Source organism: Macrosteles quadrilineatus, unplaced genomic scaffold (genome assembly GCF_028750875.1).
Source record: "Macrosteles quadrilineatus isolate MER2022 unplaced genomic scaffold, UCM_ALF_1.0 Scaffold_5__1_contigs__length_97177068, whole genome shotgun sequence".
Taxonomy (NCBI): Eukaryota; Metazoa; Arthropoda; class Insecta; order Hemiptera; family Cicadellidae; genus Macrosteles; species Macrosteles quadrilineatus.
The window spans coordinates 63,276,590-63,291,161 of NW_026542598.1; the positions used below are offsets into that span (position 1 = coordinate 63,276,590).

General features: G+C 35.8%; 1 protein-coding gene across 1 annotated transcript; it reads left to right on the top strand.

Moving 5' to 3' along the window:
* Positions 1-12,374: 12,374 nt before the first annotated feature.
* On the top strand, positions 12,375-13,634 carry LOC128995650 (uncharacterized). The gene is made up of 2 exons (XM_054420666.1): positions 12,375-12,583; positions 12,629-13,634. The coding sequence occupies exons 1-2, from the start codon at positions 12,525-12,527 to the stop codon at positions 13,632-13,634; spliced, it is 1,065 nt and encodes a 354-aa protein (XP_054276641.1). The 5' UTR covers positions 12,375-12,524.
* The last annotated feature ends 938 nt before the right edge of the window (positions 13,635-14,572 follow it).

The following is a 14,572-nucleotide window of genomic DNA, read 5'->3' on the forward strand; positions in this document are numbered from 1 at the left end:
AACTTAAAGAGGACGCCTCAGTCCTTCACCTACTTTTGGAGTGAGTTGTTCTAATGGAACTATACGAAGCACTCATAAACTTTTACCATTACAAGAAAGGAAATCGAGCAACGCACGTAGGTAAGGTAGAATCAAATAAACTTTTAGATAAGGCAAACATCTGTTTGTTATATCAACAAACACGTAAATAACGAACCACACTCAGTTGACACGTCTGTGCTTCAGACACGTAAATAAAAACAAATAATAATTTTGGAAAAAGTAACTAGGCTACATGGCAGGTTTTGGTCGGGACGCTCTATCGTATCTCAGTAGACATGAGTGGGTAGATTGATCAACATCCATTTGAGAACAATAATAGTTTAATTTAATTTAGGAAAAAGGTGATAAAATGTCTCATCTGGATAGCACTCTTGAGTTCAAGGACAAACAAATCTTAGGAGAAGATTAATTGATCAACTGATGAGATATTTGTCATTGTCTCCTAAAGTTGGAAATGTGCCAGTTTTGACAATCATGACCTTAATTAGGTGCATTACATTAGGCACATAACCTTTATTTGACCTCGCTTTTAATAAGTTTTCGCAACTTTCGTTTTAACTTTTATTTCAATGATGTGCTAATATTCCCCTAGTTTTGAATACTTTTGAAGATGTTGTTTGAGATCAAAGCCGAAGCTAAAATCTGTATCATCTCTGGAGAGTGTATTGAAGGTGGTAGAGATGGTCACTAATTATTATAGAGCTTGCGCAGAGGAGTGGAGCCTGTCTGTGTAGAAAGTAAGTGTAGAACCGAACCGGTCAAGACAAGACGGGTGGACACTGGTCGCCTACTCAACCTACAAGCAACAAGCTACAAGCTACACGATACAAGCTACATGGTAAAAGGTGCAAGATACAAGCTAGATGCGTGTTAAAAGATACAGGTCTATTATACAAGCGAATACCAAGTGCCAAAACACAACTGGACAACAACTTTCTTCCCAGATGTATTAATCACTTTTTGATAATCGAGTAATTAATCCTCTAGACCGAGTTCCATTGATGTTTTGAATCCAAGATTATTAGATACGTGCCGGAAGCGACCGTGCCAGAAGCGACCCAACAAAAATCGTGCCAGAAGCGATCCTGGTAGTAGTGTGAGTGCCACTAGCGACCCATTGTTTGATAAATGATTTTGCAATGTGTTGTTCAAATCGGTGTTAATGGCGTATAAACAAATCCTATTCTTATTTAATATGTACCACCTGGAAAAGCCCAATATTCGCCTAAAGAGCTGTTTTAGCATCTCTAGTTCCCAGCTGTTAGCATAGACTTAAGTTATGTGTGGTAACTTAATCAAAAAAATTTTCTTGAATTTTTATCATTTTATAGGAGCCAATATAATCAAATAACTTATCTTTTCTTTATTTTGTAATTTATTATCTAAATATGTAAATATGAGGTGGTGGATGTGTGTTTACTTAATCGCACGGGAACCACTCAAAAGATCTAAATAAAACATCACATGGAGGTTGTTTATAAAATATAATCAAAATAATGTTTACTAGGTGAACCCGCGCGAATTCGCACGAATAATAAATTAGGATATTATAGCAACGTCGTTAGAAGTTGCGTCGTTGTATCGACGTTGGTCTTGAGCTCGATCGTTGGCTTTATGCATTTTAAGTTATTTTTGCTGTTCAGTAGGAGTATTTTGCAGGACGGAGCTCATCATGCTGAAAACTTGCGCGTATGGATCAATATCAACCAAATGTTGTGTCAAAATGTGCATGAGTTCAGTGCTGCAAGAGCCAATAGCTTTGTTTAGAATTCTTCCTTGAACAGCGGTTTCGACGTCGTAAATATAAATTTGGGCATATGTGGGATGCTCCCCTTCTGACGGTTGGAAGGTGCCAATTGAGTAATAAATTGTGTCGTGCACCTTATACATGAAAGGCCCTCCACCGTTATGTTCTTTAATTTTAGCTCGAGTGCTGACCATTGCGAGCGCAGAGTTGTATGATCTAATGTTCTCTTTGTAGTTTCTGCTCAAATGATTTGCTCCATTAAGTAGGCTCTGGATATAATAGCTTTCTCGGTATGGTGGTAGATTCACTTTTCCTTTATGGCAGCAGGGTGAAAATCCTATTTCATTTTTCGTTTTGATGCCCCGAGAGAGCAAAAACACTATTCGTAAAACATAAATGTAATTGGTAATTTAAGTAATTTGGTTATAATTCATTTCCATTCTTGCTCCTGAGCTGTAATATTCAATGTGATTTGTGGAGGTTTACATACCTCCGACTAACAGCTCAACTATTTAGTAGGTTGTTTGCATGTTTCGACTTGTACCCGCCATTGTCAAAACATTGGAACGTTGGAAAAAAATACTTATCATTGTTTACTAATGTCCATAAACTTTTACACACACATACACGAACGAATAAAAAATAGCTTATTCCCTATATGGGAAATTCGCAATGAATAGGCCTATTACAATAAAAAATGCACCTGCAGTCTACAAACTGTAATAGTTTGTTTGCTTATTTTATTTACGGATATGTGTTGGTAAATGTATATTCGTATAAATTATACGTTACAATTTACATAAAAACAAATTTACATGGGAATAAATTTAGCCTGCAGGACTGCTGCGGCGGGAGTATTTTGTTGTGTATTTAATGTGACAGCAAATCGTTTTAATGGTTTTATAGTGAAATTCTGTTTAGTTTTTGTTAAGAACATAAGTTGAATTGGCGTTAATTCATAACTCGCCTCCCGCTCCAAATTCTTGGGTCGCTAGCGGCACGGTAGAAAATTGGTGGGTCGCTAGCGGCACGGGTCGCTTCTGGCACGGTCGCTTCTGGCACGACACCGATTATTATACTATTTCATTATGGCTATGTTCACAGTGCTGGTTTCCCTTGCCGTTTAGTCACAAAAATACAATTTATTATCAAACATGGGAGGTGAACATAAACAAACAGGAAATGTAAGTAATTGACCATGCTGCAAAACTCTGTATACTAAGTGAATGTATGGTTTCTTTATTTGAATTTCATCCAAATATTATGATAACAAAAGAAAATTTGTTCAAGTACCACTTTGAATATGAAAACCATTTTGCTTAAGGAGTCTGCTATTACGATGGATGTTGCCGTTCATTTTAAAAGCCTACCGTAAAACAAAAAGATTGCTCAAAAAATTAAAGACACATGCACCCACATGTTCTACATGAATTTAACATCCAAATAAGAATAGTTTAAAAGACAACGTACTGCGCCATAACTTTTAATATTTTGATAACCAGATAGGCTACTTAACGGTTTGTCTTTTTACCTTAAATTGATGGTGGAAATAAACAAATAATTGTCTAATATTTCGCTATGAAGACAACTGTTGTCTACTTCTCTACAGGGGAAATCGCGAAGAGTATCAAAATGCATCTCTGAGTACTACTGTACTATTGATATAACATAACATTTATGGAATATAGTCAATGGTACAACTGACCAAGTGTGGGCTTATGTTGGAAAAAATCGAGTTAAACAACAAACCCCCAAGATCGATGTACCCAATAGTCTACCCAATTACCCAATGTACCCAATTTCATCAACTAATGTTAAATTTCACGAAATTGCTTTACTTTCCTTCCGTTTTTTCTGAGTCTAGTCCGGTTCTAAGGTGAAACCGTAGTCACTTGTGAGCTAATCTTAAGTGATTCGGAGGATGAAATACCAAAGTTGGAGATTTTCAGTCTTACCCAATTTAGCTTTTACGTTAGAAAGCCAGATGAAGAATGTAGCTTAGAAAGCTGTGGATGTATTATAGATGGAATAATATTATTCATATTTTAAATAGTATAAATTCCACAAATTTTATTATATCGTAGATCAATAACACCTCGCAGTTAGATAAAATAATTTGTTAAGATAGCCAAAGTTTAGAATGACAATATAGATTTTTTGTGTAGTTATTTAATGAATTGAGTCACAAACACGGGCGTGTATATTTTAGAGAAAAACTTGTTTTGTTTTACACAAAGGTTAGAAGACAGACAGGTTGTATGGTGATCACCTTTCACAGTTTCACATTCACTTCTTAACATACCTCTGAGCGTCCGAGGTTGTGAATGGTTTAACGTTTATATTTACAATATATGTTCAATCACAATATCAGGGACCTTATGCTATAGTGGTGGTTACCCTCCCCCCTCCTCCATCACCGGCTCTGGTTACTACCTTAGTATGTTCAATACCTGCGTGATTTTGAACATATACCTTAGTATATATTCATTTGAAATCGAGGAAATCAAAATTATGCGTGCACCTTACGAAAACTAAATTTACCTACTGAAACACCGTAGTTATTTTATGAGTTATTACCTGGGGGCCGAGCTTTGCTCAAGATGGTCAGCCTTTTGTTAATCATATTTATCGCACATATCTGAAATTGTTTCTCTATTTTCATTCTTCGATGCGCAACTTGGTCGAGGTTCTGAGACATTTGGTGAGATGCATGAGCTGGTAGGAACTGGGTTGGTTTTAGACAAAGTGGTAAAATTTTGTTTCGCGACGATCGATTGTAGCTTCTCTCTCTTGCACATTCTGTATACGTTTTCGCTTCGGAGGTCTTCCAAGTTTCATTCCTTGCAAGTTAACCTTGAAAATATTTAACAATATGTACCTAATAAACCAAACTAAATAACAATTAAACACGTTTAGTCTGAACTAACCAATACAGTTATTTTTGTTTACATGTCAAATCAAATACCGTAAGCACAATTATAACATGTATCAGCTGTTTTTGTTAACTGCAGCTACAAAAAGTTATTGTATTGTAAGGCGATAACATGGGAACTTTCAAGGGCTGTAGCACGGTAACTGGATTTTTTCCAGCCTTGTGACCAACTCCAATCGAGTTCTCGAAAACAAATACCCCATATTAAAAAAAAAAAATTAAAAATGCTCAGACGAAAATAAAAGTTTGTCCGTGCACGCACTTGTTTTAGAGTATAAAACTGATGACAATCGTACACTATATAGACATATATTTTGTTAATAGTCTGTTTACAAGTATAAATCAACCCAAATATCCCTCTTGAATGACGTCAGAATATTCACAAAGGTTTACACTAAAATGAAAGTTTATCCTTCAATGCCCATAATAGGCATCAATTATAGTTCCATCCTCAATCCATTATAGATTACAATATTTGTTCTATTTAGAGACTTCTGTTGAAATGGTAGTGTAGTTAAGGGAAATCATACTTTTCTGCCACTCAATCGAGACCTATCTTCACGTATCCGTGAGTTGTTCTATTCATAGACGGGGAAATTCACCAATGAGTTAATTTTGTACTGTTAAAGAAATCTGAGTTAGTGTAAGTGTAAAGGTGAGTTAGAAGGTGAGCATGAATGAGAGTATGGATTTTGAACGTGAGTGTCTGTGTAAGTGCAAAGGTGTGTGACTTCGTAAGTGCATTTGTTTGTAAGCGTAAATGTGTGTGTATGTGAGTATAAATGTTAATGTGAGTGTGTGAGTTTGAATGTGAGTGTAGTTTCCCGCAACGGTACCGGTGAAACGCACCGCGACCGTCTCAGAATGTCGTCTTCCATTCTAACCTCGCCGTTATTTTTATTAATTTCCTCGAAATTACAACACAGTTCTCTGTAAGTAGCCCACTACGAGACGGGTCTCTTTGTGAGTTATACTTCATTACAAGGTCTGAATTGAAAACGTGAATCCTATATACTAAATCTATTCATAATAGAGTCATAGGGGAAGCAGGTGTTGGGAAATTGAAAGAGAACTGTCAAGCTATTAATTGTATTAGATTAAAGAGATAATGTGTCAAATATTGTGTACCGTTGTCGCACAGTATTGGGTTGCCAGAACCCAGAAACGCGTTTTACCATACATTTATTCAATCCCAAACTACCTTAGGAACAAAAAATAAATTCGATTAGATCTATCCCCCAGCTGAAGACAATTTTAGGTTGGTTTGTCCAGTACTTATTACCTAAGGGAGTATGTTTTATCTATGATATTACGAATACACTATAATGTTTAACTGGGTTGATTATTAAATTTTAACATTAATTATAACAGTTACTGTTGTTACTTGTAAACTATTGCTACAAGCGATAATTAAATTGCCAAAGAATAAACGTCCGTTGACAAATTTACAAATAAGGTTATAATATATTTAGTCAACATCAACCTACCCAAGTGTTACCGCTCATGAAAAAACGGAAAACAATCTTAATGAATTTTATAATAGGATATGCAAGTTTACTTACAGTCAATCAACATAGTTATGAAAGCTAGTAACCTAAGGCCAAAAGATATCAACCAACCAAATAATATCAAACACTCAGAGAATTACGATCCTCCGGTAATCATAGAAGGTCACAATGTCTGGACGCGGAAGTAAGGTGAGGTCAAGTCTCGAACCTGTGACCCTTGGTCCTCGGTCCACTTACACTCACCACACTCACCACACACACACACACACACACACAAACCACAGACACACCACAACCACAACCTACTTCACCCGACTCAAGAGTTCCCTTCATACTTGGTGGTCATACATCTAGTGGTTAGAAATATAGAAGGTTGAACCCCACACAAGCTTGTGTATCAGGTATCTTTATACCATTTGATTAATGGTTAGAATGGTTAAATTTGCATGTTGAATCAGTAGATATACCCGTGCGATGTTTATATTGAAATCCAGTAATAGTGTATACCGGTATTATAATAGTAATATAAAGTAATATTAGTTATAATAGCAAGCCTATACATAATGTGTAGTAATAGTTCTTTATTGGAGAACATAGACAGTACAACATGAATATTGAATTTCAACTGAGCTACTTATTTATGTAAAGTAATATATTCTTGCTGATTTCAACTAGATAAGTCAGAATTGAATTGACAAACTCAAGAAGTGTAAACAAATAGAAAGAAAAGAAATGCAATTATGAAAATTGTTGTAAGTTTAATATGGTATCTTTGAAGATCGATACTACACAGACACTTTTTCCAGGCAATAGGTCAATTTAAAAAGAAATTATGACTTATAGGATTGTAATACTTAAATAACAAACGTACAGAGCAGACATTTAAACAGCTTTATTGTGAGAAAATGCAACATACTTTCTAATTTTCACCATAAAAAGTACTAAATTTTGAAGTATTTGAACACTGAACATTCAGCTAATGATATATTTCGCTCTCAGCTGCAGCAACAAGATGGTGGAATCTAGCCACCGACAATGAGCTAATGCCTATCACAGATTTCTGTCAAATACGCTAACTTTTTAAGCCAAACCAATAGAACCAACAACTGTGTATCCGTCCGCGTGTAAATGCAGGAACATGAACGCACGGTCTGTATGAATGCTCCCGTTCAAGCTCGCACAAGTTGTAAGCTATCTTTCAACATGCACTGTGTGATTTGAGCTACTTTTGCCCGGATTTGTCAATTCTAGATAGCCAATACTTGCCTACGCAGTTAGATCGACCGATTCGTGCAGGACACCGCCATAGCACGCAGGTTGCAATAGCTACTTAGAAAGTGTGTTATATAACGCTGCAATGGAGTGTACAGCGTTGAAGGCTAATGCTCCATTACCGATATGCCACAGATTGTTGAACCTCGGATTTGTCATACCCCATTTGCCCTATTTATCTTGTGTAGAGTATACACGTTTGTGTAGAAATACTTTATTTGTCAACTGAGATTTTTTCAGTTCAGTTTTTTTTTACAACTTATATGGCTGTGTTGAGGTTGATATTTTCTTCTTTATGTGAATGCTTTGATATTGCGTTGTACAATTATCTTCATTAATTATGTCAAAAATCCTTGGAGATCTTAACCGGGGCCTCCAATATCACCGTGTCATGTTATGATGGTTAGACTAGTCTAAATTTAGTCTAGACTATAGGAAGTTAGATTAGTATAGTCTATCAATGTTATTCTGCAACTGTTTCCTACACTAGATTTAAGAGGCCACGTCCTAAGTAGAACTTAACCGCCAACCAAAGGAAACTCACACAACCCCTTATAGGAGATAACGATGTATCTGTGTATGTATCCAAGCCAAATATAAAATCAGGGCGAGTGTAGGTTAGAGTTAGATGATCTGTGCACCTTTGTCACTGGCATATATCTTCTTTGTTTTAGTCAGGATCATTTACTCCAATGATCGAGAACAACCGAGTCCAAACCATCGAAAAGCTACCGATTTCTGAACGTCAAAATAATACTGAGTTTCCCTTTGAACCAATGGGCATTTCTCCTTCTCCAAATTCTGCAGCCCTCCCAGATAGCCAGCCTCGCGTGAGGGAGATGGAGATTGGGAGGCTCTGGTTTATGTAAACTGCCGAAATCGCCGAGCGATGCATTCCATCTCCAGCCGCGTTACTAATTGATGCAACAATGGATGGTCCATGGTAATTAGAGTGGGGCACTCAGCCACACGCACAAGCACGTGCGTATCCGGGTCACGTGACGTAGAAACAAAAGGCGTAGAATACATTCTGAAAATTTGTTAAATGCTTGAGGGCTACCCACAGATTAAACCATCAATTAGTTCCGGCAAAAATATGGTCTAAAGTACATGAAAGGTTCTCCGGATGCATGTAAACGTTTGTCGCCTTTTGTAAAAAAAAAACGGCATTTATCGATAAGCAAAACGAATTAGATGTATACTGACACAGATGGCACGAACAAACGGTGACACGTTAAAGATTCATAATCAGATTTTGTTATACACAAACCCGGCAGTAGTCGAGTCTGGATATTGTATTTTGTAGGCGTTAAATGCTTTTTCATCATACTGTCCGGTAAGCAGCCGTTTTAGTTCTCTAAATCGTCCGCGAATTCATCGTTTTCAGGTAATTTCAAATAGGGAACAGAAAAACATAAGGTAAATTTTTCGGTTCGCTTACCTTAAAATTGTATCAGTACATTATGAAAACGCTGCTAATCAAAAAAATTAAAGTTACGTTTGTAAACAAAAAAAATGTAAACATACATTTTATTTTTTTTAATAAATATAAATCAGTTATGATATTTTTTTTTAAATAAGACATAAGGCCTTTGGTGTACATGAAGTGAGAAATGAAGTGTTTAAATTTGTGCTTATTTAAATTATGTCGACCCCAGGACGATTACCTTAGTCTTGATGTACAATTCCAACTATTAAACACATATTTGGATCCTAAATAGACAAACGTTCGTGATATTCAGTTTGTATTGTGAAAAGTTGGAAAATGAGAAACATCACAAGGAAACAAACAAAACACATCGACCTTGTCTAATCCCATATCAGCTGTTCGTCGGACACGGTGCAACTGCGCACATGATTAAGAAATTAGTAAGCGGATTAGTTTTGGGACCCGGGGAGATGGTTGTGCTGCGCACTTTTACCCTAAAGCCGATTATGCACGGTTGATCGCACCTTGACCAGTGCTGTAGGACTTTTGTCACTCTTGGTTAGTATTGGTTAAACGTTGAATTGGATTGTATTACAACATGTAAATAAGTGTATTATATTTTAATTGATATTTTTTATTTTTCTAAAAGAAATTTAATTTGTTTGACAAGATTTTGATAATGCCAACATGATTGTTAATCTGGCTCAATAAATGACTTTGGCCCAGAATAAAGTGTGGTTATATAAGGTTGGGAATGCATATTATATGAGTTGACAATAGGGCACCTACTAAAGATAAGCCACCTCTGAGGAAGACAGTTTCGTGTTGTAAATGGTAAGGACTGCAAAGATTTTTCTCAAAACTTTAGTAAAATGTCTAGCTTCAGGCAACCGAGAAATGCCTTAAATCCCCCTACGTAGCAAACCTTTGACTATGCGAATTTCCGTTTGCCTGGTTTGCCTATATTTCCACTAAAAGGTTCCATTGTCAGATTTTTAGCTATTAAAAACATCAATTTTAATGAGTACTTAGGATTTCTGCTGCGGAAACGTAAAAAGAAGTGTTTTTTTTATCGAAATTTAAAAAAGATTAGTGTAAAAAAATGCCAAAGTTTATCGACATATATCCTTAAACAAGCAAACTACATACTTCATATGAATAACATGGGAATTATATTTGCACATTTTTTTATTTTCTCCGTGACCGTTGGACACACAACAACAGTTCAACAAACTAAATTATTCCCTTTTTTTATTATTCCCTCTATAACATTTCATTCAAAGAAATCTTATGTTTTAATATTAAAAAATGGGGAGAACATATTTTTCCCTCATAAAACCCTCCATAAATTCCCGTTCCCAAAGTCCGATCTTCCTCGTTCACAACTAGTTCAAAAAACGTAGGTTTACACTTTTTTACAAATTTCGTAAAAAAACTGATCATTTTTGCTTGATTTATCGTGCCAACGGACACATAAATACGTACAGTATACAGTATATGTATAATCTAAACGGAGGGTGTTACCAACAAAGGGGTTGGCCTATGGGAACCACAAAACGAAAAAGCAAATTTGTCCCGGGTCTACGTCGTATCACGAGCCCTACGGTAATAGCTTATCCCCTATATGGAAAATTCGCTATACTGGCCTGCATACAGGGTGATTGGTACTCAGTGTGACAAAAATTTTTTGGTGTAAGTACAAAGTAAATTAAGTGTGATGATGCATATCAAATTAGATCCCCAAAAAATTATTTTATGTTTTCCAAAAATAACCATGCTTTTAAACTTAATACAGCGATTTCTCATTTACCTGTATATAAATTTGAGTAGATAATGTCATTTTCGTGTTCTACATTAAATTTTGAACAAGAATAATGGAAAATGACGGAAGCCATAAGTGTGATCTCATCATCACACTTAATTTACTTTGTACTTGCACCAAAAAAATTTGTCACACTGAGTACAAATCACCCTGTATAGTCCTATAGCAAATATCTATCACTATGTCCTTATTTTGATTCGAGTAAAGTCTTCGCAGACAAAGATTTTTAAAATTGCTTAAAGAAATGGTTTTAACGATTATTTTAAACTTTTGCAAATATCCTTTGTTTTGAAGTTCATTTTTGATGATGGTGAGTTGATGTAGTTTAAAGGTTTATTGTGGACATTTTCCATCACGATGGAAAAATACAACGCATAAATGTTAGTATAGGGCTCTGCAATCTGAATCCGCCCTCAGATTGCAGATAGATCTCGAATCGATTTGTATTGTATTTTACCATTGTGATAGAAAATTTCCGCAATAAACCTGATTAGGTAATATATTTAAAAAAAATTGTATATAACATTTTATTTTAAAAATGTATGGTGGAATATGTTTAGGGAAAATGGTGTTTAGTTCAAACTTATAATTATACTGTAATATTTTCTACATTAGCCTTGTGGGTTACACTGTTGGTCAAGGAAAACACAAGAAATATAAAAAAAAAAGAATGAAGAGTCTGCCCCATGGTATGGGTAATAACAAAATCAACGGGACTAACCTTAGTTGTATTAAATATTAAATACAAGATATCTCATACGGGCTATTTCTTTATCCTACACGTGCTACCCAAAAAATTAAATTACTTAAAAGTAAAATAAATATCATGATCTTTGGACAATGCAATGTATGTTTTTTTATAAATTCAACAAACATTAATCATAATGAAAACTCATAAGACCTATATGGTGATTATGTCTATTGAATCACACTTTTAGGCCTACATTAGTTTAAGCCTTTACATTTTACTTTAAGCTTAACATTTTGTACAACAAAAACTATCTACGCACATTTAAATGTTAATTACAGCAGTCATTATTTACACATTATATAGGCCTGTATGTTATTTTACATTATGCGGTGAAAACATAATTTTTATTTTACTGATAGGACGCATGTATAAAAAAATACAAAATAATATAAATATGATATTTAATCAAATATAGGACCAATAGATTTAAAATACGCCACAATTGAAATTTGCAGAAAAATCTGATCGATAGACTTTACGGGACTGAAGGAATTTGGGGTTAGTTGTCAGTTGTTAAGTATGTACGCATGCAGGCTTGAGATAGGTGTGGCATACCGAGGTATGAGTAACTCGGTAATCCAAAGATCGTTAACCCTCATTTTTTTGGATTTCCCCATTACCGATGGCACTGCCCTCTGTCGTGGAATCTTTCAGCCCTTCTGCACCACCACTCAGTTCTCAGTTGTGTTTACCAGTTGGTGGTGGCAAGTATTCGTAGTCTTAGATACCGGTAGTGCGGCAGTGCGCAAGTGACAGCATGTATTCTATGTTGAGTCAACGAGGGAAAAAGCTAGTTGTTCATAAGGATTTTAAGTTTCGTAAGTGTAAAATGACTGAGTCCGGGCAGCGGTGGCGGTGTTCTAAGAAAACGTGTAACGCGGCAATCTATACGGACGACTCTGCTGATGTGCTTTTGAAGGAAACCGGCGACCACAACCATGAGCCATGCCATAATCTTCACAGAGAGTTCATATCAAATGCCGTTAAAAGGAAAGCTAGTGAAGTGTTATTTGAACCTCCCATGAAAGTGATCAGAAGAGAAATATCTGCGGCACCCGAGGCTTTGATGAAGAAGATCGAGCGGGACGATGTTGACCGAGTGCGGAGGAACCTAAGCTGCGCTAGGAGAAGCCTTCTTCCACCTCTTCCAAAGAACATCGATGACGTCCACGCTTCACTTAATAGTATGGAGATCAAGACTACCCAGGGTGAGAACTTGTTACTAATAAATGACTGTACTGAGCATATTATTGCATTTGCTACGAACAGAAACGTAGAATACTTAAAAACGGTTGACCACATTTTTATGGACGGAACATTTAGCTATGCACCTAAACATTTTTACCAAATGTTTACCATCCACAGTGTTGAAAATGGCAACTATGTACCCTTGATATTTTGTCTACTTCCGGACAAAAAAGAGCTTACCTACAAAGCACTTTTCAAACTGTTGTGTGAAAAATTTCAAGAACAGGGCTTTCTATTTACTCCTAAGCAAATCACCGTCGACTTCGAAGTGGCAATACACACAGCTATTAAATTAACTTGGCCAACAGCTGTGCTCATAGGGTGTAGGTTTCACCTAACGCAAGCCTGGTGGAGGAAAATTCAACAACTTGGACTCAGCAAAGAATACAGGAGTGAACCTCAAACGGAAAGTGGAAAATGGCTGCATTGGGTTTTTGGTCTATCCATGTTGGATGCGACTGAAGTGGAGGCAGGATTTGTTGAAGACCTCATGTCGATACAACCTCGGTTAGTTGAAGCTTTCTCGGACTATCTCGTAGAAAATTACATCGACAGCGAGTCTACCTTCCCTCCAAGTATCTGGGCATCTTCGTCGGTGACATCGGAGAGAACGACGAATGCATGTGAATCGTTCCATGCCAAGTTTTCACGAAACTTTACACACCCTCACCCGAACATCTTCATTTTTGTGGAGGCTATCAAAGAGGTTCAAATCGATACCAGCATAGGTATAAGGAGCTCCAAAACGCCCAGAAAAATTACGAACTACCAATACAAGAAGCGTCTTCAATACATGGAGTCTCTGTGTCAAAGGTACAGAACTGGCGCAATATCAAGGTTACATTTCATTCAATGTGCCTCCTACCAGTACAAGAACAACTAGGATAAGATCCTTAACAACATAATGTAAAATAAGATGTATATAGTCTGTTACGATATTGTTTTTTTTTAATGCATCGTAAATCACATGTGACTTATGTACGCCCACTTGTATGCCGTTGTAGGAATATGAACTTATGACAAGGCGGCATAGGTAAATTTGGAAGTACTGTAATATGTATGTAATCTGTTTTAGGCGATAATATTTGTTTCAACAAATTAATACGATAAATCATTAATATAAAATGTATATAGTAGCTTTAATGTATATGTTTTAAATTACAGTACGGTTACATATTAACATGGCAGCATGAGTAAAACGCCTCTCTATTATTAAATAATTTACAATAACTTGTACACAATCTGTTTACAATAATGTTTGTTTGTTTATTGGCTGAAACTAATTTTAAAAATCCCATTTTTTATAGTTATATACTGTCTTGAACATTTTATATGTATACTAGTAGAATACCCGACCTTCGTACGGGGTTGGCATATAAGTAGAACATGATCATTGCAGTGATGGGAGAGGAACCGGTCTAAGAAAAAATGGTCTTTTAATTTATACGGTATCCTATAGTGTGGCACACATATACCTATAATAAAAGAATGTGTTTAATGGTATGCACTGTAAACGAAAACCTATCACAATAGTTCCAAACATGTTAATAGGGCAATTTTCTAACATATTTTAGTGAAATTATAATCAGGCAAACGGGAATTGGCTCAGTCTATAGGTTTGCTGGGGCAGGGGGATTATATTACTGTTTACAAACAAATAAATCAAAAGAATATACCCCATAACTCAGGATAAGGGCCTAGGTTGATAGGGCAATATAGAATGTTGATTATTTCCTATATCCATTGAATGATTTATTTTAAAATGAATTATTATAAAAATAAATAAATAATATTACAACATTTCACAAATATTATAACAGA

Coding starts and splice junctions, on each gene's coding strand:
- LOC128995650 (XM_054420666.1), top strand. CDS start 12,525: ATGAAAGTGATCAGAAGAGAAATATCTGCGGCACCCGAGGCTTTGATG. Junction 12,584..12,628: donor GCTTTGATGAAGAAGATCGA/GCGGGACGATGT, acceptor AAGCTGCGCTAG/GAGAAGCCTTCTTCCACCTC.